Source organism: Callorhinus ursinus, unplaced genomic scaffold, assembly GCF_003265705.2.
Source record: "Callorhinus ursinus isolate GAN/ISIS: 27379988/994484 unplaced genomic scaffold, GSC_fseal_2.0 scaffold3, whole genome shotgun sequence".
Lineage (NCBI taxonomy): Eukaryota > Metazoa > Chordata > Mammalia > Carnivora > Otariidae > Callorhinus > Callorhinus ursinus.
In genome coordinates, this window is record NW_027397065.1 from 25,431,820 (window position 1) to 25,459,005 (window position 27,186).

At 37.7% G+C, this 27,186-nt stretch overlaps 2 protein-coding genes across 2 annotated transcripts in view; one reads left to right on the forward strand and one right to left on the reverse strand.

Moving 5' to 3' along the window:
• Window positions 1-1,520, reverse strand: part of TMEM232 (transmembrane protein 232) — a 250,075-nt gene extending 248,555 nt beyond the window's left edge. Inside the window, exon 1 of the mRNA XM_073889030.1 lies at window positions 1,396-1,520. The gene's annotated coding sequence lies outside the window, so the exon portion shown is untranslated. The remainder of the gene's footprint in view (window positions 1-1,395) is intronic.
• SLC25A46 (solute carrier family 25 member 46) lies at window positions 1,421-22,049 on the forward strand. The gene is made up of 8 exons (XM_025866877.2): window positions 1,421-1,837; window positions 4,495-4,537; window positions 5,938-5,995; window positions 8,304-8,381; window positions 8,813-8,913; window positions 16,033-16,089; window positions 17,321-17,378; window positions 20,300-22,049. The coding sequence occupies exons 1-8, from the start codon at window positions 1,543-1,545 to the stop codon at window positions 20,876-20,878; spliced, it is 1,269 nt and encodes a 422-aa protein (XP_025722662.1). The 5' UTR covers window positions 1,421-1,542; the 3' UTR covers window positions 20,879-22,049.
• The last annotated feature ends 5,137 nt before the right edge of the window (window positions 22,050-27,186 follow it).

Genomic DNA, 27,186 nt, shown 5'->3' on the forward strand with positions numbered 1-27,186 from the left:
TGATACACCCTTACTCATTGCTAAGAACTTTTTTACAATAAAGTGACTCATTGTCTTTATCATGTTAAAATGTAATTTTTTCCAGTTTGTGATATTTCTTCCAATTTTGATTACTATGTTTTCCCTTTTTTATTTGCATATAGAAATTTAAATTTTATATGGTCAAATTGATTAGTCTTTCCATACATGGTTTTTGACTTTTCTGTCATTTAGAAAGTTTGCCAATTGACTATTTGAAAAATAATCACCTATTATTTTCTCCCAATATTCATCTTTTTAAAAATAAAGAAAAAATACAATTTATTGCAGCTCGAATTTATGTGGGGGTGAGCTGTGAGGAGGGGCTGTTATTGTTTCCTCCCCTCAACTGGCTACCCAGCTGTCCTTCTTTTACTAATTCATCTTTTCTTCATTGATACTGATATGAAATTGTGAGACGTTATTGTTTTTATATTAAAAGTGCACATACACAGGTCTTTCCTTCTTCTTTTAAGAAACAAGTTTTGGACCTGAGCCAAATGCATCTTTAATTCAATCATTTCTAAGGAACAGAGAAATATTTTGTATTGCCATGCTCAGTAATTAATTTGATATTAGTTGCGCGGTAATTTGGTATTAGTACTTGAGTAATACTAGGTACACCTACTAAGGGAGAGACTCAATACAATTGCCTAAGCCACATATCAACCCTCTGTTCAGAAATCCTCTTTATTGTCCAACTAGGGTCTCCATCTTGAACAGTATCACAGGGCTTTAAAGACACCAAGTGATTTAGATGCACCAGAAAAAAGAAAAGAAAATTATTTACAATTGTTTTGTAGCCTTAGAAAAGCAAAATGCTGAATTCCTAAACCCTGAGAGTTTATATTCGTGGGGGAGCGGAGGGGAAGAGGTTTTCTCCACCGACGGTCTTTTGTAATGCTTGCTCTAGCTGTCCATAGGTACCTTTGCGTTCACTGGGCAGAACCAGCTCTCTCAACAGATCCTAGCTAAAACTCTAGGTGCGGGAGGCAAAGCTAGAGAGACGTTACCAACACCCCTCAACTCTAACGTCTAATAGCTCCCTTGCAGCGGGCAAGGCATTAGACCAATGAGGAAAAGAGAAGACCTAGATCTGACGCCTGTGGGTGCAGCTGGACATTTCTGGCTGAGATAGTGAGTCAGCTCTACCGACGCGTTAGGTCCCTCGATAAAACGTCTTTATTCGACCTCCGCTTATCCAGGCTGTCCCTCCCACCCCGGTTCCCTTGGCATCTCTTTGGTACAATGTGCCATTAACCCTACAGTCCTTTTCCCACCTCCTCCCAACAGCGGTTTAGCCCTAGGTTACCGCCGCGTCTCCTTAGCAACCCTCTCTTGCCAGACCGCCGGAAAAGGCTACGATCACGTGCTCACCGAACTTCCGGGTTTGCAACGTGACTTCCGGTTGTCAGATTGCCCCAGACGCGGCGGGGGCCGGGAAGAAGCTGTGTGGCCGTAGGTCGCGGTGGCCCCGGTGGTGGTGGGCTCCGAGTGGGCTCGCGTCATCCTGCCCCGTCTGCGATGCATCCGCGGCGCCCGGACGGATTCGACGGCTTGGGCTATCGGGGCGGTGCCCGGGATGAGCAGGGTTTTGGCGGCGCTTTCCCTGCAAGGTCTTTCAGCTCCGCGGCGGACCTGAGCCACTGGGTGACCACTCCCCCAGACATCCCCGGTAGCCGCAACCTGCACTGGGGCGAAAAGAGCCCGCCCTACGGCGTGCCGGGCCCCTCCACCCCGCTCGAGGGCCCCGCGGAGGAACCGTTTCCCGGCGGCGGCGGCGGCGGCGGCGGCGGCGGCGTGCCGGGGCAGAGTACCGGTGAGGGACTTGGGTGCGAGGCAGGGGTGGGTGGAGTGGCGGAGACGCGGCTCGCGGCCTGCAAACTGCGGAAGCCTCGCGGAGGGTCCCGCCTCCGGTGCCGCTGGACCTATCGCGCGCCACACCCTCTGCCCTCTTTTCGTCCTCTGCCCCTGCAGCGGGCCTGCTCCCTCTCCCTCGCACAAACCTTTCCTCGGGATCACCTCCGGAAAGACACCTGCCTTAGCTCTGGGCTGCGTGGTAGGAGTTTCAAAGGGTTTTGGTGTATTACATCCCATGGCCTAAATCAAGAAAGAAGGAAATTGGATTATTTACTGTTTATTGGGAAGAATTATGTGAACAATACCTAGTTCACTGACACCTTTATTGCCTTGAATTAATGGTAGCTTTGTGTTCCCCATTGGCAGGCTTGGGTTCAAACCTGGCTCTACCACTCTGAAAAGCTGAGACATTTTCTTAACCTCTGTGAGCCTTCCGTTTTCTCACCTTTAAGGTGGATAGAAGAATAATGTATAGAGTTTATTAAGTGTTAAATAAAACGAGGTGTAAGTAATACTTAGTACAGTATGGCGCACCTAGTAAGCTAAAAAATACTCGTTTCCTTCCTTTTCTCCTAATCATAGGAATTGTGTCTGTTTTCTAGTTTCTCAAACTACCCCTGTATTTTCCCATCTCCTGTTTTCCTATGTCTCACCTAAAAACTCCACTAAAGAGTAAAACACACTGAGACAATTTCAAGACTTTGGAATCAAGACATAATTATTCTCTGTAGGATGTCAGAAGACCTGTGTTTTAATTGCAACACTGTGATCTAAATATTCTCAGCTTTTTTATTCATAAAATGGAAATATCACTGCCTCTACCCATTTTGAAATCATTAGAATGCTAGACTAGACCGTTAAATACTAAGTATATTCTAGATATGTTCATTCTCATTTATTTTGACTTGGAAGTACAATAATTTTTATTTGATTTAACTGGGAGGAATAGACTTTAAATATCACCTAAGAGCAAATGAGGATGTGGAGGAGCATCTTACTTACACAGTGTCATACAGTTTGCTTTTTCACCCTCTCTAGTTTTCTTTCTGTAGGTCCCAAAGGAGTACTGGAAAGTTATAAAATAATTCAAATGCATAATATGATTGCTACCACAGTTAGCTTCTTAGTCAGTAAAGCTGATATTTTTATCTTTTTATAATTTATGCTTTAATGGGTAAAATGAGGAGGAACTCTTAATAAAACCACAGGGGGTGTTTTGCAGCATTTAAGAGGCTGGCGATGGTAATTTTGCAAGGAGAATTGAAGACTGAGAGACTTAGACAGTTAACTTACACAGTTAATAAACCTTTCTAACACTTAACAGAAAATATCAGCAGCATTTTCTGTTAGTATTGGGATGATCAGTACACGCAAAAAGGGAAACGCTGAAAGGAGGAAAGTATCTTAATTGGCAAGAGAAGCTTCTATCTGGCTTGTACATTTTTCAAGGCAAGAGTTAAACAAAATAGTTTCCCCAAAGACATGTTTACAAGGCCTTATTCTGACTGTAAGGAAATAGTGACAACATTGCTTCATTTGAAAGAGCAGAGATGAGAGAGAGAAGAGTTATCCCTTGTGAATATTGTATTATAGTAGAAAATTAATGTCTGGTCTCCCGAGATTGTGGTATTTCACCATCATGATTTTGAGATTTTTAGCCAAGGAGAAATTTTTTTGTTTGTTTTGACATATGCATAGGAATGTTTCCAGCTGTAAACTTTTCGAATAAGACAACAGAAATGCCATCAGCAGTAGCACATATGTACCCAATAGCCTCTCACAGGGATCTAAGCAGTTATTCTCAAAATATTTAAAACTTGGGGGTGCCTGGGTGGCTCAGTCGTTAAGCATCTGCCTTTGCTCAGGTCATGATCCCAAGATCCTGGGATCAAGCCCTGCATAGGGCTCCCTGCTTGGCGGGAGACCTGCTTCTCCCTCTCCCACTCCCCCTGCTTGTGTTCCCTCTCTTGCTATCTCTCTCTCTGTCAAATAAATAAAATCTTTAAAAAAATGAAAAATAGATATTTAAAACTTGGCAAGAGAGAAGACGAGAGCCTCATTTAACCATTTTGATTACCTTAAGTACTCTTTCAATTTAATAATTTTGAGGTGTCTTACTTGCAACTGTTGGTTTAACATAGATGCTTTTCACCAATAACAGCAAATGACTAATTTTACAAGATAGGAGGTGAAGTTGTTGGTATAATACCAGTCACAGCTTTCTGTAGAAAAAAATTTAAATTGTTTGTAGTTAGAAGTTGGAAAATGGTAATCCTTAGATTCTACCTGCAGACATGTTTGATTTTGCCCGCACAGAGTTGTAATGCTTTTTAAAATAGTTGCCAGTATTTTAAAATTGGAAGATATTATGTAAAAATGACAATATCTCTTTAGAAAAATAACAGTTTAGAAACCCTGGGCCCACAGTCCCACATGTCAACAATGAATTGGAGCTGAAGAGCAGGTCTTCCTTAAAACTTCCCACAACTTCCCTGGCCCATATGAGAATTCAACTTTGGACCTAGAATTTAAATAAATATCATGTTAATAAAAGAAAAAATATTTTACAGTAAACTTAAATATTGGTTATAAGTAATCTTATTTCTTCTGTTTTAGAGCAGTTGAATAGATTTGCTGGATTTGGTATTGGCCTTGCAAGGTAATGTTTTTTTCTAAAGATTTTTAATTTAAAATTTTTATTTAAAGTTTTATTCAATGTGTTTTAATGTAAAATGTTAAATGATTAGTATTGCTTCCTTTAGATTGAGTCTTTGGAGCAGTAGATTAAATGTTGAATACTATTTTGCAGAAAAAATTATTTAAAATCTGTAACTTGATCGTTTTCAAGTAAGGACAGAGAATAGACATTCAATTTTATAATGACAAAAGAATTTTGTAAGTTATATTTAAACAACTTTCATGTGTCTGTCCAAAAAATCTGATCTAATCTCCCCCTCCAAGAGAAAATAATTTTGCATTGAACCTTTCCTTAAACATTCTAATTATAGATATTTAGCAACATAGAGTCTGGGTTTTGCTTACAATCAGCATTTAATGAACACCCTTTTTTTTTTATTTTAAATGATCATTTCGTGGAAGAAAAACCTCCAATCTTGATTATGTGATCTCTAGTGAATATTATTTCAAATACATCAGAATTGCACAAAGGGTTACATTGCATTGCCGGGATAACTCATTATTTTAAAATTTTAATTTAAAAAAAAAGCTCTTATTTGCATAATTAAACCTGAAAGTGTTAATGTAAATAGGAACAAAATTGTGTTTTAAGATTTTCCTTCTGCTAGAGTAATTTTTCTTTAGCCTCAGTGTTTATACGTAAAGCTGTTGTTCATTTGATATATTATTCATATATATGTGTGTGTACGCTACATGCACTCACGCTTGTGCATCTGTCACTGTTAGTATGTAAGCCCACAGTTGTAATTATTTTGTAGGGAATGGTTTCAGAAGAAATACTTGATACCTAAAATAGTAGTCAATTAATAGTTATTAAAATCCCTATAACTTAAATGCAATGTACATCAAAACTAAAATTTATAGAAGGTGGTTCATGAAGGAACTGATGATAGGAACTTTGTTCATAGGACATCTTCTGAAAGGAACTTTGTTCATAGGACATCTTCTGAAAGAAATGGAAAGGAGATTTAAGTTGTCTAGGGAAAGAGTTTCCCATATCAGGCATGTGGAGATGTAGTTTCATCTTTAGACTATATGTATTCCTGTTTTATGTTATTTCCCTTGTTTACCAGTTTGCAGATCTGGCTTTAATTCTTTTCATATTGAATTTTGTTATTGGTAGAATGATTTGCAAACATGTCCAGACAATTTTTTGGTTTTTTACTGTTAGAATGGGAAACATAAAATAGTGCATGATTCCTCAAGCAAGAATAATTTCAGATACATATATGTTGTAATTTAAGTTTTGGCTATTATATGTTTGTGCGTATACACACACACACACACACACACACACACAAATTACATATAAAGTTAGTTCATATATTACCATTATTATATATATAAATTATTCTTTTATAGTCTCTTTACAGAAAATGTACTGGCACATCCTTGCATTGTTCTACGCCGCCAATGTCAGGTAAATGAATTTTTCTGTGACCTTCTAAACAATAATCCTGACTCAGATTTAAAATACAGAACTCAGATAAATGGCTGAAACTGTGTAGCCATTATTTCATGTGAAATGTACCAGAATCTACAGTATATCAGTCTCAAACTTTTGGTCTTGAAAACTCTTAAGTGGTAAAAATTGGTTTTGAAAGAAGAAGGTCTAAACTTAAACACATATGTATTAAAAATGGAGTATATCTTTTCAGATAATTGGCAGATTTTCTTCTTTGTTACTACACCAAAACTTAATAAGTAGTAATATATTAAAGGTTATTTGCAATGAGAAATCTCAAACCATGTGAATTAACTTTTTGTACTCTGTTCCATTAAAATCTTTTGATCTATACTGTGTGTCGAATGGATTTTTTTATCCATGTATGATTCTGTAACATCATGTGTTGATTATTTGAAGAATACTGGGACACCTAGGTAGCTCAGTCGGTTAGGTGTCTGCCTTGAGCTCAGGTCATGATGTCCTCTGGGATCAAGTCCCACATTGGGCTCCTTGCTCAGCAGGGAGCCTGCTTTTTGCTCTCCCTGCCGCTCTCCTTGCTTGTGCTAGCTCTCTCGCTCTCTCTGACAAATAAATCTTTAAAATACTGAGTTCTGTAGATCTTCTAAATGTTAAGACATTTGATTATACAATATTTTTAAAAATTGTCATTAAATCACTACCAATCGCACCTGAATACTGAAAAGTGTTTCAGTATTGGTAAGTTCTTCATGGTAGATGCAGTTTTTTCAGAATTCTAATTGTTGTCTGTAAAGTCAGATTTATCATTGGCATCACATAGTGCCAATTTTTTTTTCCCCTTTAATCAATAGACTCACTTTGTTCATTTTTATTTTTTTTTAAAGATTGAGTTATTTTAGAGAGTGAAAGAGAGTGGGGGGAGGGGTGGAGGAAGTGGAAAGAGAGACTTTCAAGCGGACTCCCTGCCGAGTGCAGAGTCCAGTGTGGGGCTCAATCCCAGGACCCATGAGATGACCTGAGCTAAAATCTAGAGTCAGACGCTTAACCAACTGAGCCACCCAGACTTTCTCAAGTGTTAATAACTATAGTCTGGCAGTCAGTTTTTGCAGAAGAAATGGTGTTCCATGAAAAAAGGGGCTAGTTCAGCTTGCAACTCCATCAGACAAGTGCTTTTCCTCACAACAGCTATCTTCATTATGCAACACACAGAATATTAATTAGAAAGATATATACTTAAGAATCAAGATTTTATAAAATTAATGTATTTTACTGTTTCACCAGGGACATTCTTTAGTGAAAGTAGCTTTTTCCTCCTTCCAAGTGAGTAGGATAAAGAATATCATATGTACAAAAATACAGTTTGCTGCCAACTGTCTTGATTCATGCTAAGGAATTAGCAACTTTAGCCACTATTGTTTTATGCTATTATTGAAAATGTCAACACAAAAAAGACAAATGATGCCTTAGTATCATTAAGAAAATAATTTTAAATTTGTAGATCCCCTGAAAGGCCCCATGGGTTAATTTGACAACACTGGTAAAAGCTCCCATAATCTAACTTAATCTTCTTTGAAAATTAAGTTAGAAAAGATATAAATAATTACAAATTAAGCTGTTCATGCTTAGCACCAAAAAAAAAAAAATAGTCATTAAGAGCACGGACAGTGTATATACCCTAGAACAGTGGATTTCAGACATACATTTTACAATGTGACAGTATCACATTGTGATCCAGTGTATCTATCTATATGAGTTACTTAAATATTTTATGAAATAATGGCACTAGAATGTGTGATGCATTCTGATACTTTCTTTTTTGTTATTTTACTTAATAAGGGTTGGTTCTCACCCCCTTTACTGATTTCATAATTTACCAATTGTTTATAGCTCACAGTGTGAAAAATGCTTGGTATTGAGAGACATGAATCTCCTGTTCCCTGAATTCTTCGGTGGTTCCTGTTTGTTCAGTGGCATGAATGTTTTGCTATACCAAATGTAATTCTAGTGTTTATGGAAACATAAATATCAAACAGCATGGCCTTTTTTATTATATATTCTACATTGCTGTGTATATTGTGCATTGGTTTTCTGTGTTGTATATACATACAACCATATATACCGTACTTTTAATAAGTTATTTAAATGTACTTTTAATAGTAGTAAATTTGTTTATGAGTAATTTCTGATGACTTTAGAATTGAACTTTTGTTTATGCTGTGACTCCTTTGTATATCTTTTATGGCCTTGTTATTTTTTGATAAAACAATAACAAAAAATAATTACAACATAATATCTTTTATAGGTTAATTATCATGCTCGGCATTACCATCTCACTCCATTTACAGTCATCAATGTTATGTACAGCTTCAACAAAACTCAGGTGAGAATTAGTCTGTATGTTCTATTAAAATTATTTATAGCGTAAGTACCATTTGATCTTAGTAGTAATTAAAGCAAGAGTAATTCCTTTTAATTTAGTTAATAAAAATATTTTAATGCTTGTTCTAAAACTAATGTAACATGGTAATGACATTTTTTGATGTCACTGAATAATCAATGTATTCACATCTTTGCCAAAATTAATTAAATATCAGGGCTATTTAGTCATTATTAGAGATTTAGTTAACGTAGGCCACTCGACAAATAATAAAATGATAGGAATTAATGTAGTTGTAGTTCTGTACTAAAATGTCTTAGAATAATGCCTTATTGAAAAATATCAGTAAATTTAATATCAAATTTTATTAAGACCTTTTTTGTGTTTCTTATTTAGGCATTAATAGCAATAACAATAAATTTTTTTCATTTTAGGGACCAAGGGCCCTTTGGAAAGGAATGGGAAGTACATTTATTGTCCAGGGAGTCACACTTGGAGCAGAGGGAATAATAAGTGAATTCACACCTTTACCAAGGTACCTTCTTGGCATCTTTTCAATGTTAGCTTCGTATTAAATTTTAGCAAAATATGATAGTTTCTAAAACTACCTTGACTTTGAAAACTTGCCTGAGGTAGCTAAGAGAAGAAACAGAGACTAAAATTAGTTATATCTTATTGAATTAATATGTGATAAAGAAAATGCTTCCTGGCCTAGTATCTATTGAGATAGGTCTTTCAGCTCCTACTGCTATGTTTCAGCAACTGTCTACTAAGGAACAAACATGAGTTGGGTGAAGGAGACACATGTAAGCAAATTATAGTAGTACATCAAGATTAGTGCTATAGTTAAACAAACCCCTTTCAGTGCCCAGAGGACACTTTGCATGAAGTTATTGGCAAAGGTTTCCAAAAAGAACTGAAATTTGAGCTATATCTTGAATTATGAGTAGGAATTGACTTGGCAGAGAAGGAGAGCATTCCAAGTAGAAGTGACAGCATGCCCAATTTTACGGAGATTGGAAGGTCTGGGTAATAAATGTCTTGTGCTTGGATATTGGGCATTTATGGAGTAGAATAAGAGAAAAAGAGGCTGAGATGCTGGACTGAAGCGTGGTCGTGCCTTTGTAAGGGACTTGGGTTTATTCTCTATGGAGTTGGGAATCTAAGGTGTTTGTTTCGGTGTATAGGTTCTTTGATCAAGGATTTATTCAAGTGGCAGTGTAAAATAGAAAATTAGACAGTTGTAGCTAGAGACTTGTGGAGAACTGTTACAGTAATCTAGGCCAGATTGAGAGGGGTCTGAAGTGTGGGATAGAACAGAAAGGGACGGACATTTCTGAAATCCAACAGATAATCGGTGATAGATTGGGGATCAGGCGATGGGAGAGAATTTTCATCCGTGATAGATTTCTAGACTGGAGAGTACAAGAAGAAGAATAAGTTGGAGTGGGAAAGAAGATGAGGAATTTAACTTTCCATAGATAAAGTTTGAGGTTCCTGCAGGATATCTAGGAGGACATGTCTAATAATGTGGTTGGCACCGTGGATTGGGGGGTCTTAGAAAAACCTTGAAGCTGGAGACATAGCTTTGAATGTTCTGGCATAAAAGTAGCAGTTGAAGCATTAGGATGGATGAATTTCCCTCAGGAGAAAGTGTACACGAAACGACAGAAAGTGGACCGAGGACAGTATCCTTGGTGATGTGTGAAGGCACATGTGTACGCCATGTGTGTATGTGGCTGTGTATGAGGTAGGAGAGGTAGTTGGGGTAGTTGTCAGAGACACAAAACCCATTAAACATAGTAGTAACCTAGGATAATAGTGTCCTAGAAGCCAAGAGAAGAGAATTAGAATTGTAGATACATTTGGACGGAGAGGGAAGAGAAATTAAGGAAACTTGCTTCTGGGCCTGTTTTCTCTCTGAAATAGGTTTCTTTCTTTAGGTGAAAGAAGAATGAGCATTGGGGTCAAAGTAGAAAAGCATGAGAAGGCTGATACACATTTGAGACAGTCACAGCTATGCATAACAGGAAGGGAACCTTAACAAGGAGTGTATATGAAAGGAACATTAGTAGATAATAGTGGAAATCATAAATTTGTTTAGGTACTACTTGGCAGGACTCTGACTTTCTGTATCAATGCTATATTACAGAGATAGCATCAAAGACTTTGAATCGTTTGTTAATCCAAAGTTGGTCCCCGGCAGAGTGAATTTTTTGGGTTGACTAGGAAGTGAGGTAGTTGAAGGTACAGCCACTAGTGTCTCAATCTTGGGCTTCAGTCCTTACAGGGAATGAAATGAAGGGAGGAAAGACTGAAATCAGGCTTTTTGCCAATGCGATGGCTCTCAAAGGACCTCATAGTCAGAGTTCTTTAACACAGCCTTACTAAATGGTAAAATCAAAACATTTGGCCAGCTAAAAGTTTTCCCTCTCATACTTAAAAAATCTGAATTTCTGCCCTTGGCTAACTTTATTCACCCTATGGCTTTTCATTTCATAGGATAAGATCAGAAGTTAGTACTTGTCGTCAAATGTTCGTAAAATTCTACCACAAACACAAAATTTTATAAAGATATAATAAAATTCAGGAATGTCTATATAATGAAGTGTAAAAGAATTCTGTAAATTTGCAGTCAGATGACTATTGGTCCTGGCTGTACCACTTTTTACTTCTGGGATTTCAGACAGGTCATGCTATTTCTTTAACACAGAGATGAAGTAGTAGTAGTAACTTTAAAGTAGTACTTTAAAGTAGTAACTTTAACATAAGGTTGAAGGAAGGACAGAGAGGAATGGGAAGGCACAGAATTTCATTAAATTTTATTACCTAACTTTCTTACTCTGTAGACTATAGATATGTCATTTGTATGGGTATATATTTTCTCTTGGTCCTTTTGGATCTTATTAAAGAAGGCACAAAAGGCTATCTTTGTTGTATTCTACTTGGATAATTTTTCCGATAAATCCCACTCATTAATTCACTTCCTGAGTACCTACTATGTGCTAGATCCTGTGCTGGAAATCAGGTATACAGTGAAGAGAAGAAACAAAAGGTACATGTGACCATGAAACTTAGAAGCCAGTATAAGGGCCATACATAAAGTAAAATAATCCCATTAATGAATAAATGATTACAAATTGAAGGAAAAGAAAAGATTCTGTGAGATTATTAAAGGGTTAGGAACAGTGTCCCTAATAAAATAATATTTAATCTGACATGTGGTGATTAGGAGGTTCAGACCAGTTTGTGTGAAGACAGTGTTGCAAGGGTAACTTGGGACGTGGAGAACTCAGGTAACTGAGAGAAGGCTCATATGGCTGAATCTCAGAGAGCAAGAGGGAGAGCGTGTGACAGAATGCTGAAGAGATAGGTGAGAGCCAGGTTGATGCATGGCCTTGTAGGCCACTTTGAAGATATTGAAGAGGGGATGATGTGATCAGATTCATGTTTTTAAAGGGTCATTGTAAATGGAGATGAGAAGATTGCAGGAGCACCGAAGTGTCTAAGAGGACACATGTTCATATGCTAATAATAGTCGTCTAGGCGACAAGTAATGGTAGCTAGGACCAGGGTGGCATCTCTTGAGGTGGATCTAAGTGGACTCTTTTGAAATGTATTTAGGTAAAACTGATGGTACTTAGTGATGGACTAGGGATGGTGGATGATAGAGGAGGAGCTGTTGTGGAGGCTCAGACCAGGTTGTGTGAAGACAAACTGGATTTTGGCTTATGTAACTGGATGTCAAATAAAGCCATTCTCTGAAGTACAGTGTAAACTTTTTTTAAAAATCTAACTGTTTTTGGGCAAGGTTGACCTTTCTTGGGGAAAAGCAGTCATAGCAGACAAGGCAGCAAAGCAGTAACCCAAAGTGATTCACAGAAGTTACCACCTGAGGAGAATGAGCTTGGGGGTCTCCTAGACTGAGGTTCCTTAAATGCACAGCAATCACTAGGTAGAATGGGTGAGACAGTATGGATTCACCAATATTTAGATTTTTATATTCGTTTAATCACATCTGAGAGAAAAGGAGCAAGTGTGTAGTGCCCATGAAGTTACCAAGCTTAGAGTTTTATGGTATTACTACTTTAAAAAAAAAAAAAAAGTATATAACCCAAGATCATCATCTGTGATCTCTTTCTTTATCTAGTGCCCAGATCCCTCCCCAGTCCTTCCCCAAGTCTTCTCCCAGATAGAGTGAGTGAGACTATGTATACCCTTTACTTTCATATGTCATTTCTCATATTAACGTAAGGAGCACCTGTAATCAAGGCTACCTGTCTATTTCAGTCTCTCACAAAACCCATTTGGTTGACCTTCAACTTCATTTGATGCATCTCACATTTGTAGTTGTACCAATATAAACATCTTACAGTTTCTCCTCATGTTGTCTGTTTCTCCTAACTACTCTTCTGAATTCACTGACTTTGAACATATTCTATTTTAAACACAATGAAATCCTTCTCCAGTTCAGTAGATTTCCTTTCTGATTAATGGTTACTAAGTAGGGACCACTAAAAGAGTCTGAGAGTAGGAAAGAAAGATCATTTGCTTGATTTTGGACAAGTTCATTTTTAGATGAGCTTTGCCATGTCCAGGTAGAGTTGTCACGAGACAGATGATATACATGGTTGACATACAGAGAAATCTAAACTGAAGCTAATGGATTTGGGAGGTTTTGAAAGCATCATCTTGGATAATATTACATCCAGAAAGAACATAACATAAAGTAAGAAGAGGGCCTGAGCCTTTAGGAACTCTAGAATAGGTGGCTGGGTTAAGAAAATCCTCCTACAAAGGAGTCAAAAGTAGAGACTAGAGGGGAGGGGGACAATCCAGAAGAGTATGGGATAGTGGAATACAAGGGCGGAGGGAGCTTCAAGAAGAAGGGAGGAACCTGAGGGCGTGATGGCTGTTGAAGGGGAAATAAGGTATAGCCAGCTCCCAGTGCTCATCACAAGTGCCTTCCTTAATGCCCAGCACCCACTGAACCCATCCCTCTGCCCACCTTCCCTCCAGTAACCCTCAGACTTAAAAATGTCCATTGGATTTAGACATAGAGGTCATGGGGACCTTGGCAAGAGTTGTTTTTAGAAAATTGGGGTAGAAGCCAATTTGGAGTGGGTTCAGAGGTGAATGAGCAGTTAGGACATGGAAACAGCAAGTTTAGAAAGTTGGCTCTGCAGAGGAAAGATGAAGAGAAGTAGCTGGAAGATGGGTTTGGTTGAGGGAAGATTTTTTTTTTTTAGGAGGGCAGCTATCTGAACATGTGAAAATGAGAGAGAATGATAAGTAAAAACGGTTTAAAAATAGAGTTACTTAAAAATTCTGTTGCTTTTTTGTGTATTGATTATGCATGGAAGCATGTATATCAATCTGTCAAATAGAGAACTATTTTAAGAAAAAGCAAGTCATTTCTCTTAAATTTGTTGTTCTTTTTCAAGGGCAGGTTTTGCTTGTGAAAATAGTTAAATATATTTACCCATCTTTTGGTATTTGATAAATATGAAGAGGTTTGATCACAAGTAGATTTTTATACTACCCTCTTCCCTAAAGTATTTCTGTGTGCTAATTGAAATTTCTAGAGCTGTGGCAATAAGTTTCACCCACAGATAGAGATACAAGGAAGAGAGTCTCGTTTTTTTTTAAACTTGATTCTAAATTTCATTTTCCCACTTTTTTAATAATCTTATTGCTACTAAGAATTGGCAGTAGTAATTGGTATTGTATTCAAAGGCAGTTACCCAGTCCTTACAGAAATACTGATCACAGTGATTAACGTAACAATAAAAAAATTTAAAGGGAAAAAAAAGGTAGGATTTTAGTTATATTCTTATTAATATTCCAATGAGTAGTGCAGTGCTTATCTTTTAATGGCTGTTCATTAAACCTGTGTTTAACTATGAGAAAAAAAAAAAGAAATACTGATCACAGACCCATTTGTCTCTAATGTTAATGATGATTTCATTCTTAAAATCACTGTCGTAATGCCCTGTGATAATACTCTCTGGGGCCTTGATAAGAGTAACAGCAGTACCCAGATGATTTGCAAATCATGTAGCATGTATCGTTTTAGAATCAGAAGGTCACTGTCAAAAAGATGGGAAGCCTAATCTTTTTTCTATTTTTCATCCAAATCATTGGTGGTCATTTCAGCTATATTTTTCTATGGTTGTTCAGGCCTAAAATAGTAGTCTTAGTATTAATTTAATCAGAATGCGACCCCGAAGGCTCTCTAAGGTCTTATTGATTACAGGTGGTTGCTCTGTTGTCTGAAAGTTTCTCTGCAGATCATTCATTCTCTTAGAAAGTCCGCATACCACCCATGTTGTAATTGTACTAAGTTTGTTTTTAGAGGACTTATTAGTGAGTACTTTTTGTACCTTTTTAGTAGAAAATAAATTTATTCCTTGCCTCCTTAGGTTTGTCATATTCCCTCATTTCAAATAGAAGATGCTTTCTCAGCTTCCTGCTGGGGCCGTGGCGCACTTCACACTTCCCTCTCGCTGCTCTTTGGCCTCTCCCCCTTCTCCCTCTTCCCCGCCCCTTCCACCCCTCTCTCTGCCTTCTCAGTTTATTCTGCCTCCTCACTTACTTTCCCGTTGGTCTCTCGCCATTCTCTCTTCTCCTTTCTGACTTCTCTCTTGGTACAGCTTTCTCCTCTTGTGTTTCTGCAGCTCACCTCTCTTCTTTTTCTCCTCTCTTTTCTGGTTTCCGAGGGTGACCTCAGCAGCAGGAAGCACACGGTGCAAGACCTTGGTCTCAGCCCTGGCGCTTTGCCTGTCACCCGGCCATGTCCCTGTGGGTCTTCTGACCTTCCTTCTCTTCTAAGCAAAGCAGATTGGGCCGTCCCTGCTCTGCTTACCTCACGGAGTGCCGTCCAGCGTCAAGTGGGACGAGAGGCAGTGCACACAGGGGACACAGACTCCACACCCCCGACACCAGGGTTGAGGATGCAGTTCCGCCACTAACTGGTTGGATGGCTTTGGGTACATTATGAACCCCTCTCTCAGCCTATTTCTTCATCTGCGAGATGGCGATAACAGAGTCATTGTGAGGGTTAGAAATAGCTCCTGCAAAGCACTTTGCACCATGCCTGGCCTTGTAAGTGCTCAGAAAGATACCGGAGTACAACAAAGGTCACACAGTTAACATCATCGAGGGAGGGCACTTTGGAAATTTGGTGCTACGCAAATGGCATGTGTCATTCGTTCTGCATCACGGGTACTGAATTTTGTTTTGTTTCTGAATTCTCACCCTTTTCATGCCTTTTCTTCCTTTATCCTGTTCCTTGTTTCGCTTTCCTCTCCCCAACTACTCTTTCTTCCGCAGCGCCTCGTTGTATATCTCCTCCTGGAAGTTGTCCTGCTCCTCCTTTAAGTCTTAAATTTTTCATAGCTAGTGGTAGCTCTTCCCCTTCTGTCAGCCCCTTCTTCCAGCACACAGAAAAACACTCAGTACGTTTTTTCTTTTTAAACCACCATAATTGTTTGATGTGTGTCCCGGAAAAGAAAATGTTCACCATTAGAATATGTTTCTCCCATGGATTTTTTTTTTCTTAATTACAATCAACTGATTGCCTTTTTGAAAGTCGGGCTAATTCAAGATGTTGTAAATAACATGGCTTCTGTTTCATTGAAATTTATTTTTCTAGGGAGATTTCACATAAGTGGAATCCTAAGCAAATAGGAGAACACCTTCTACTAAAATCGTAAGTATCAAAAGTGGCACTTACATTGAAAATTTGCATTAATTTTTATAGTGCTAGGACTGAAAAAAAAATCTTAATACAGCAAAAAAAAATTAGGCCAATAAAATATTTGTGGGACTAGAACTTCAAAAGACAGTTAACATAGAGTTGAGAAATAAAATCCTGAAATAGATATGACCTTTAAAATAAATCTTTCTAATTTGAAAGGCTGAAATCACAACCTAATTTTCCTCTGTGTTCTTAGGAAGTTAGCAGAGGTCTTCAACTTGTTTAACCCGAATGCCAGAAAAATCATTTTACTATTAAGCAGAGACAAAAACTTACTTGTATAATGATGAGCAAACTCAAACCTTAGTGTTACTGAAATGTAGTCCTAAAGACACTTCGTGATTTTACAACACTGACCATTTTTGTAGGATTAGAGTTTTACTCTTCACTTTTTAATTTTTTTTGAAGATTGTGAATTGGAAATCCCCCAGCTTGCTGGCTCCCTCTGTGGGACATTCCAGCACATTATTACTTAGTGATGTTCCATTCACCTTGAAAACTACTTCTTGCCAGGACCTGGCCCATAGGGTTAGGTAAGTCCCACCTTGATGTTATTTTAAATAACTATATTTTGCAGGCTTGCAAAGTTGTAATATTATTCTGTCTAAGTAGTGGTGATAGGAAACAACTTTGCAAAGCTGTACAATATTGTTTTTTAATAATAAAAGGGGACTTCACTCATCATTGAACATTGGTTTAGCTCTGCTGGGTGGGAAATCTGGGAATGGATAATGATAATCGATAGGATAATAGTAGAATAGTATACTTACTCAAATGTCACTAAAAAAGGCAGACAGTGGAATGGATCCCTCATCCTAACTTTTAAATATCAGATTTATAGGCTACATTAGCTATATGCAGGTAGACAACAAGGTTACATTAGCTATGTGCAGGTTGGACAGTGGATCATAACCAAGCCTACATTTTACTGGTTTAAAAATCCATTTTCTTTGCAGCCTTTCCCTGTGTTATTATTAATACTTAAATTTTATCACTAACTGTTGAATAAGGCATCCTATAATACCAGGTCTTCAGAGTATCAGGCTATAGATATTAATAGTTGAAAACCTTAAATATATTCAGGCTTGAATATAAATTATGCTGATATATTAAAGTAGATATTCAAAATTTAGTGTAAGCATGTTGTTTCAGTATACTGATAAATCTGTTTTAATTTCTACAGCCTCACTTACATGGTGGCAATGCCTTTTTATTCAGCAAGTCTAATTGAAACAGTACAGGTGAGCTACTTTTTATTGTCATTTTTTAGTTAAAAATATTTTTTTGAATATTCAGTATATTGTTTATATCGGATTCTGATTGTATACCAGAAAAATTGAAGACAGTATCCTTTTAAAATTTGTATCTCACAGATACCGTGCATATCCCAAGGATTGTACACTAGCCACATGGCTGGTTGTGTATCTTTCCTTTGCAAACTTACTTCACACTTCTAGTTTTAATTCTTTTTGTCCCTTCCATAACCAGCTGTAGTCTTCATTCAGCTATCTCAGAACCCAGCCAAGGGCTTATCCTGAATACAAAGAATCTGTTTGGGGTTTTTTTTTTTTTCCCCCCAACTTTTTAAGCTGTTACATACAACTCAAATGCTTATGGCTTGTTGCCAGACAGTAAATTACTAATTACCTAAGCATAAAATAATGCTGGATAATCATCCCAGTAGTGAGCAGGTAGTCCCATAGGTAGTCTACTAAACAGCATTCTTTTTAAATATGCCGTGGGGCACCTGGGTGGCTCAGTCAGTTAAGTGGCTGCCTTCAGCTCAGATCATGATTCCAGGCTCCTGGGATCAAGCCCCACGTACATCGGGCTCCCCGCTCAGCGGGGAGACTGCTTCTCCCTCTGCCTCTGACCCTCCTCCCTGCTTGTGCTCTCTCTCTCTCTCTCTCTCTCTCTCTCTCTCTGTTTCAAATAAATAAATAAATAATTTTTAATAAATTATTTTAAATATGCCTTTTAAGGACTATTTGGTGCCATGGTGTGTTAAGTACTACGAAGCTAAAGCAATCTCCTGTCAGCATCTTAGTGTTTTACCATTTCTAACCACATGGTGGCGCTTCAAGTACAGTGTATTAATGTACTTCCTACCGTACCCTGCCTACGCTTAAAACTGTTAAGATGTAGTTTTAACTTCACATATACTCAAATCCAGTTGCACACCACCTATCTCCTGCCTCCAACACCAGATCCTCTAGCTTATTTCTTTTCTTCAGTATGTATGTGTTTCCTCTGTAAGAACCTTAGGGGATTAGCCTTTGCTTTTCTAATTACTCTTTTCCACTTAGTTGCTTTTCTGGCCTTATTGCTGATTATTTATTTATTTGTAATTAACTTGAGTTAATTGAAATTAATGTTTTGCTATGCCAATATCCTTTCCTCTCCCCTTGCATTTGGCATTGTGTCAAATGATACAACCTTTGTATAAGGCTGCAGTTTACGGAGTTACCACTCTGAGATATTCTCATTTGACAGATAAGGGGGAAAATAGCAGGAAAGTAGTTATTTAAAGAAAAAATAAGCAGTATCATATAATGCGGAGAACAAGTTTTAGCTTTAGGGAGACCCTTACTCTTGTGAATCATTGTAACTCTAATCTCAATGTGAATTAAATCATCTGCCCCTCAAACTCAACTCATATGAACAGTCTCACCTTATTACCCTGAAAATTAGCTTCCTTTTGAGCTGCTTCTCCTTTTCTGTTAGTGCTACTATTGATATTTGCCCCCAAAGACTCAAAACTTTAGTTCTGATTTTTAGGAAAGTCTTTTTTTTTTTTTTTTTTTTATTTGAGACAGAGAGAGCGGGGGGATCACAAGCAGGAGGAGCAGCAGAGCGAGAGGGGGAAGCAGGCTTCCCGCCGAGCAGGGAGCCTGATGCGGGGCTCGATCCCAGGACCCTGGGACCATGACCCGAGCCTAAGGCAGACGCTTAAACGACTGAGCCACCCAGGCGCCCCGGAAAGTCTTGATTTTTATGTTTCTTTCATCCTTCATAACCAGTCAGTCATATGCCTTCTTAGTTGTAAATGCAGCACGTATCTGAGATTTGTCTGTTTCTCCCCACTGATAGGCAGCCATTCTCCTTTCTTTAGCGCACACTCAGCTTACTACGTTATCTTCTTTCTTCCTACTTTGTTCATGTTCAGTGGTTTTTTTTCCCCCTTTGGGAACTCAGATTTCTGAGAACGCTTTTTCCCTTGAAAAATACACACTTATTTATAGATCTCCTGTAGGACAACTCCTGAAGCTCTTAAAAAATGAGCTTACTGATGATCTGTTGCCGTCATTAAAAATCTGTGATCTAGTTCCTGCATTTTAAAGTCACTCTCTACACTCATGCCACTGCTCTCAAGTTGCAATGTTTATATCCTTTTGCTGATCAAGAATCTGTGTTGACTCATAGTCCCTAATGTCAGTTGTAAAAAAAAGACAGATATATCGTAGATGATAATGACTAATATTGAGTGAGTGTCTCTGGAAGCCAGGCCTGTTTTCATATAATACTCTCAGCAACCCTGTGCATAAAAGGTAGGTGGGACTAATCCCATTTTTACAGAATGGTAAACTGATTCTTAGGAGAAGTAACTTGCCCAAGGTCACATAACCAGTAAGTAATTGGTAGAGGCAGGGTTTAAACCTGTGCTTAAGAACTCTAAGCACTATACAACCTCTTCAGGTGTCCAGTAGCTGTTGCTTTTCAAAATGAGTTCTAAGGAGCTTCTTGAGGGTAGGGCAGCCGGGTGTGTCCTGTTCACATCTTCCCCCGCTCCCCTTCCCAGTAGGGGTAGCTCCTAGCTTCCCTGCTGTCTATTAGGAAGTTTCATTTAAAAAAAAATATCTAGGGGCACTCAGGTCATGATCCTAGAGTCCCAGGATCGAGTTCCACTTCCGGCTCCCTGCTCAGCGGGGAGTCTGCTTCGTCTCCGACCCTCCCCCCATCTCGTGCGCTCTCTCTCAAATAAATAAAATCTTAAAAAAAAAAAAAAGAATCTAATGCCTGGACAACATTTGAAGTGAGCAAGCCATTGATATTTTCCCTCTGTAGAAATAAATTAGGATTTAAAAGGGACCTAAAAAGAGTGCTTTCTTTGGGCACAGTAAGCAAGTGTTAACTTTTACCCGTTTCATCATTTTTATTTCAGAGTGAGATCATTCGCGATAACACTGGAATTTTGGAATGTGTAAAAGAAGGAATTGGAAGAGTGATTGGCCTCGGAGTGCCTCATAGCAAACGACTGCTCCCACTTCTTTCCTTGATCTTCCCTACGGTGCTGCATGGGGTTCTTCATTACATCATCAGCTCAGTCATTCAGAAGTTTGTCCTCCTAATTCTAAAGAGAAAGACTTACAGTAGCCGTCTAGCTGAGAGCACTAGTCCGGTGCAGAGTATGTTGGATGCTTATTTTCCAGAACTTATTGCTAACTTTGCTGCCAGTCTTTGCTCTGATGTTATACTTTACCCATTGGAAACAGTTCTGCACCGCCTTCACATTCAAGGAACACGCACAATCATTGACAATACAGACCTTGGCTATGAAGTGCTTCCCATTAACACACAGTACGAGGGAATGAGAGACTGTATCAATACCATAAGGCAGGAGGAAGGAGTGCTCGGTTTTTATAAGGGGTTTGGTGCTGTTATAATACAGTACACACTGCATGCAGCTGTTCTACAGATTACCAGAATTATTTACTCCACCCTTCTTCAGAATAGTGTTTGAGGTTTAAGTTTCTGGTTAGGCTAAAAGACATAATCTGGATACTTTGTTATGAAATTATGAGAGATAAAAGTGAAATACTGGGGGGGAATGGATTAGAAAGCAAAACTGGTAGAAAAAGCCCATGCTGATTATATTGACTCTTCATTTTTTAAAAGGCATAGGTACATATTTTGGATGAAAAGCGTTCCAAATTTGAAACCTCCATGAAAGTAACACTTAATGCATTGAATTCTAGCTAGTGTAGCACTCATGCTAAGCTAAACATGATCCTGGGCAGAAGGAAAAATTGGTCAGCAAACATAAAGCAGAATTTCACAGAGCTGAATTTATTCCATCTGACTTTAATATTTATTAGAAGTTTATTTCACCTTCTAGATTGATACTGCTATATCATCCTTAATATAGTATATATAGTATCAGTATCGTTTATCTTTAAGTAAATAAACTGTCATCAATGATAAAGATGAGAAGGGCTAGATTTGACCATGTGTAAGCAGGACTTGAAGAGTTTTAAATTGCATTGTCCCTGTATAACTTTTTAATGGCTGTATATTATATAAAGCCATTTATGTACACACACGAAACTCAAAATTTCCTTCATCTCTACAAATTTTCCACTCTGAGATCAGCTTATTCCATAAGATGAAGTCATGTACTTTCTGCTTGAATATCAGAACAAAACATTAAAACACAAGGTACCCAAAAGATTTAAGGCAAACAGCATATTTGTCCATATCCAAACCCAGCATTTCAATGCCAGCAACTGAAAATTCGTCATATGTTTATAAAGCTTGATTTGCTTACCTAGATATGTGAATCATCAGGCTGTTTATAGAGCCACTCCTAAGATAGAATAGAAAATAATCATGACAACTATTACTGTTTCCACATTTACAAATTGTGTCCTGAAAGGAATGTGACTTGCCTTATATTTCTGAACGACTTGTCTTAGAGGAGACACAATTAAAATTCACATGAAAATATGTGCCTCTCGCCTTCCATATAGTCGTCATTAAATAATGGCTTCAGTTTTTATTTTCTTCTAGTTTATGTTTATAGTTTCATTCTCCAAACTAGATACACATAAAGGGAAAAACAAGTTTATCCGTATCACCTTTTATTTAAACTTGTTTGAATGAATAATGAAGAAAAAATAAAAACCTTAAAGGAAGTTTGTCCTTGCTTTTTATGGATGAGGAAAAGAAGTAAATCTCAAAAATAATAAGCAAAAACATGGTTGTCAGTTCGTTTAAAAAAAAAAAATTCTGCCTGTTCCTAAGTTGAAGTTGGTGGGTGAGGTTCTTTGCATAATAAAATAATAAGCATTTCACTGATCCATCATTAAACATACTAGAATTTCATTTCCTCACAGGAATGATCACAGTTTTATTACAAACCATTTAGCACACTGCAGTGCAGTGATTTTGCACTAGTGTTGTCCAACCTAAAACAGATTTACTTGCTGAATGTCAGTGGAACAGTTACTTTTTGTGATTAATAGTTTTAGAACCAAAAAATGGTATCTAAATAAAGTGTCAAACTGTACGTAAATAGCAGCTCTGTCTATCTCGTGTGGTATGTGTGTGGTTTTTAAAAATCACTACACATGTTTTCCATTTTTAAATTCCACCAAGAGGGGAAAATAAAATTAAACACCACTGGTCACATGTATTTTCTGGTTAATCTTTTAGATCATGGTTTACTTTGCCCTACCCATGACACTTAAATTGTTTTCAATGCTTTTGAACTGCTAAGTAAATTTTTAGATGTTTATAATCTGTCCAACTTCCAATCATTTTTATTATAATCAAAGATTGTTTCAAATAAGAGTAAACTTCAGAAAATTTCAAGTTTCAGAAAATTTCTAGAAAAACAGAATCTGAATGGAATCAAGTATTCACTAATGAAAATCCATGAGATCCATCATGTAGTTAAAAATCGGTTATTTCAAGATTTTTGACAAAAGTTAGTATAAACATTCAGTTATATAAATCTGTCTCATTATAGAATCACTACAAGAGGGATAGTCTGAACCACACACAAGTAAGGTTGGTCTTTTGTCTCTTCGGAGACAGAATACAAATTAATATTAAAATTGGAATGTGGCAAGTAAAATACTAATTATTCTTTACTGCCGTTCCAAATTAGTTGAAGTATAAAAATCCTTAAAATTCAAGAACTTAGATGCTGGCCAAATATACTTGAATGAATTTAGAAAGGAATAAGTGTAATGCATATTAGGCATACTCTCCCTTTTAAGAAATTGCTCTTCGTTCCTTAGCATATATGTGCCAAAGTCAAATATCCATTGGCTACATTTTTTAAGGTGATAATAGCTCAATATTTTTAATTCAGATGATTAATAGTATCATGAATAAGATTCTATTAAAATGTTCCACAGGCCCAATGGTCCTCTTACATAACCCAGCTTTTGGCCATGGGGCTGAAGTGTGATTTGCTCGCTTTACGTTGTAGGATTTCTTTCATTTGAGTCAAATAGTATGAAAGTGATTGCGTTAAAAACTGAAAAACCTGGTAAATACTGAGTATGTTAAGTGAATTTATGAATTGATTTAGTACATTTGCACATAGATTTCTTTCCCCTGAGCTACCCTTCTCTATTGTATGAGCCCTTGAAAATATAACCCCTAGGATTTTAAAATTTATTGAAGCCTCCAAACTCCCAGCGCTAGATGTTATATATATGAAACAGTAAAAAGCAAACTGATTTCAAAATGACCAAGGTTTGGGGGATCTGATAACTCGGCCAATGTTTTCAGAAACAACTGGAGAGTGAAGAATCTCACTCACTTTTGCAAACATGCCTGACTACTCACAGCTGTACAGGTTTTGTTAACAACTGCACAAAGCATTCACTTTACTGACTCAGCACGAATGCTTCAATATTTCTGTGTATTCATATACCTGCTCAGAAAACAAAACACACTGCTTTTGTTCTTTGCAACTGAGATTGTGGAGGATATTTGCCCTCAAGTTTGATTGCTTGATCTTTTGGAACATGAAAGACTACTCTGCCAGCTCTTAAAAAGACAGGTTTGAATGAATTATTTTCAATAATATGTAAGCAAATAAAATCCCCTTGGTAGCAACTCACATTGCATTAGAATTTGAGTGATACTTTGGCATCTCTGTTTTCTCTTCTCTTTCAAATAATTGCACAGTTCTCTTGCTCTCTCTAACATAAACTGGATGTGTAATGTCTTTCTTTTGAGTCACTCATTAATGAGATACCAAGTTGTATAGCACAGTAACAAAAACTTGTGATACTATGAGTCTTACACAATATTACCTCAGCTACAAGAGGTGTTTGTGTGTGTTTTTAAGTTGTTTTTGTCTAGTATTTTAAATGTTTTCAGCAAATTGTGTAATATGAAAAGGTTCAATAAAATATTGAAATAAAAACAAGTATTTTTTTATGCTAGAGGACTACAGGGGCTCCTGGTAAAAGAAATGTTGTATTTTTGTAGGTAGAAATGAAGATCAGGAAAAATATATAAACTTTTTTTCCCACCATTTAAAACAGTCCTTCTGATGTAACTGTGATGTGGCTCACAAAACAAGTCACCTACTTCCTAAAATAAGATTTCATGTGCATTATACTTTGTAAAAGTCTTCCACATTCCCGTATTTGCTCCTTACAACAGCCCTCAGGCATTTTCTGAGTAGTTTTGTTTAAGGAAGAAACAGGTAACAGGGAGGTTGTGACTTGTCCAGTGTTAAGTAACTAGGGGAATGATGACAGGAAGATGGCAAGTAGGCAGTTACAAACTTCTGTCCATCCACAGAAACTTAGAAAAAAACAACCAGAAAGAACCAACTTTGTCAGAACTCTAGAAAACAAGTTTACAGCAACCAAGTGAATGCAGAATCAAGAAAAAAGGCAACTTAATGGTAGGAAAACTTCGTGGGGTTTTTACTTGCCTTTGCCCCAACTGCCTTCCTGGCATCTGTGGTATTCCACATGCCATTGTAGGACATAGTCCCTGGCTCTGGAAGGAATAGAGGAGACATTATTTGCAAGTGAGTGTGTTTATGTGTACTAACTTCTCTAGGGGCTACCTGAAAAACTAATGCAAAGTGCTCATCTGTTTTCCCTCACTGGAGCTCCACTCAGGCCAGAAAAATGGTAGGCATTGCTTGAAAACATTGTAAGGTGATCAGAAAAACCTCAGCCACTTAGGGCAAAGAATGACGGTCAGGACATACAAGAGACTGTCTAAAGCCAGGGAGGAAAAGCCAGGGAGAGAGGAGTTGCTTTGGGGAATCGGTATTCAAAAGTCATCATGTGTATTAGGGAATTTAGAAAGCCACGCACATGCTCTGGACAGGATGCATGCTCAGAAAAGAACCAAGAAGAACCTCAGCGTTAACCACTAGCTGATCTATAAGCTCAGGGCAAGCAGGAAGGAAGGGTGAGGCAGAGTTGTAAACGACCTGGCTAAGGATTAAACGGGTGCTCCAACACAGCCAGTCCACAAAGTAAAGCAACTAACTAAAGCCATAAATCAAACCTAGTCTTATATCTAGTTCAGTGTCCCACCATAATGGGACCCCTCAAAGATGCTCTAATAATATCTGCTCTTCAGGAAAAGAATAATATCTTACATTTTCAAGCACTTGGTATAATGGCCAGATCATTAATGACTTAAATGTGTTATCTCATTAATTCCCTATGGCAACTCATAAAATAGGTTTAACAGTATCCTCATTTTATAAATGCAGGAACTGTAGCTGGGAGGTTAAAAGCTTTGTCCAACCAAGATGAAACATAGTAAGAAGAAGAGCTAGGATTGGGCCCAGGACTTGCTCAATTCTTGCCTCCTTGGCTGGTCACCAGGCCAAAGTTTGCCTTGCTTTAAATAGTGACATCCAACAGAAGGACCAAAGGACACCACTGTTCTCACTAATTGATGAATTGCTTCTCAGCTTAATCTGTTCTGGGTCTACAATGGAAGAGCTCTTTGGGAGATCCTCCCAAATCCTCACCGTTGGGAACATCTTCTCCCTTTCTCTTTGAGCATCCATAGCCTCCTAATTCTTTCTGTGACATATGGACTTTCTACCTTGTAATTATATGTGAGCATCTCTTAAATTCTCTAACTTTATACTAGACACCATATTTTCCCCCCACTCTCACTACACATACATAGACATAGACATAATAAATTCTACAGACATAATAGATGTTGAATGAATAAATGAATTATACAACTGTGTACCCAACCTTGTCTATATATTTTGAAACATTCCTTTTTAGCTTAGAATTTCAACACAGAGTGACCTTTGGAAATCATCTTGGCTAAAACTCTCATTTCACAAATGTGTAAATTGAGTCCTTTACAAAGGTCACAGAATAACAGAGCTGGTGCTGTAATCCAGATCTTCCCAATCCCAGACTTGTCTTTTTCTCCTATGTCACCTGCCTCTTCCATTCATGATCTCCTTCTTTCTAGCTACACATTACCTATACAAATATATACCTGAAACTCAGCTCTGTGTCACTTGATAGACCCTACTTTCAAAAAATGTATATATGACTTGCACATTCCTTATCTCATTTGTTACTTTTTCATTCCATCTTTTGTCCCTGTCACTGGCTCCAATTTCTAAACCTCATCTTAGAATTTTCCTGACTCTGTTCTAAGGCCTTAACTTTTTTGTGCCGAGGACATATCATGCACTACCATTGTTTCAACTGACTTTTCAACATTCTTCTTTAGCCCTGATTTTTCTCTAAACTCCAAACACATATCTCTAATTATTTCATGCACTTTGGCACTTGTGTTCCTCACTATTGCCTCGAATTCAATATATTGAAAGCTAAATTCATTCTATTTTGCAAACTGGTTCCCTCCTCTCAATAATGTTAGCATTTTCCCAAACATAGGCAATCGATTTGAAATTATCTTCAATTTCTCCCCAGATATTTCATAGTCAATCAATTATCAAAGCCTATCAAAAAGAGCATGGCTTGGAGCCTGGATCACCTGGCTTTGAATTCTGGTTCCATGGCATACTAATCATCTCTCTGAGCCTCAGTTTCCTCCCCTGTGAAATGAAAATAAGGCCTATCTCACTGAAGTTTAAATGAAATCGTGTCTGTAAATAACCTGCAGTATTGAAAGTGTTCCCCTTTCCAATCTCCTTTTGACCTCTGGAGTTTAAGTTCTCATTATCTCACAAACGAATAATAGGTTTTCCCTATAGCCCTTACTCTTTGTAACTATCCTTTTATTGACATTGCTTCCCTGCTCAGTTGCTTTCATTAACCACCCAATGCCCTTAAA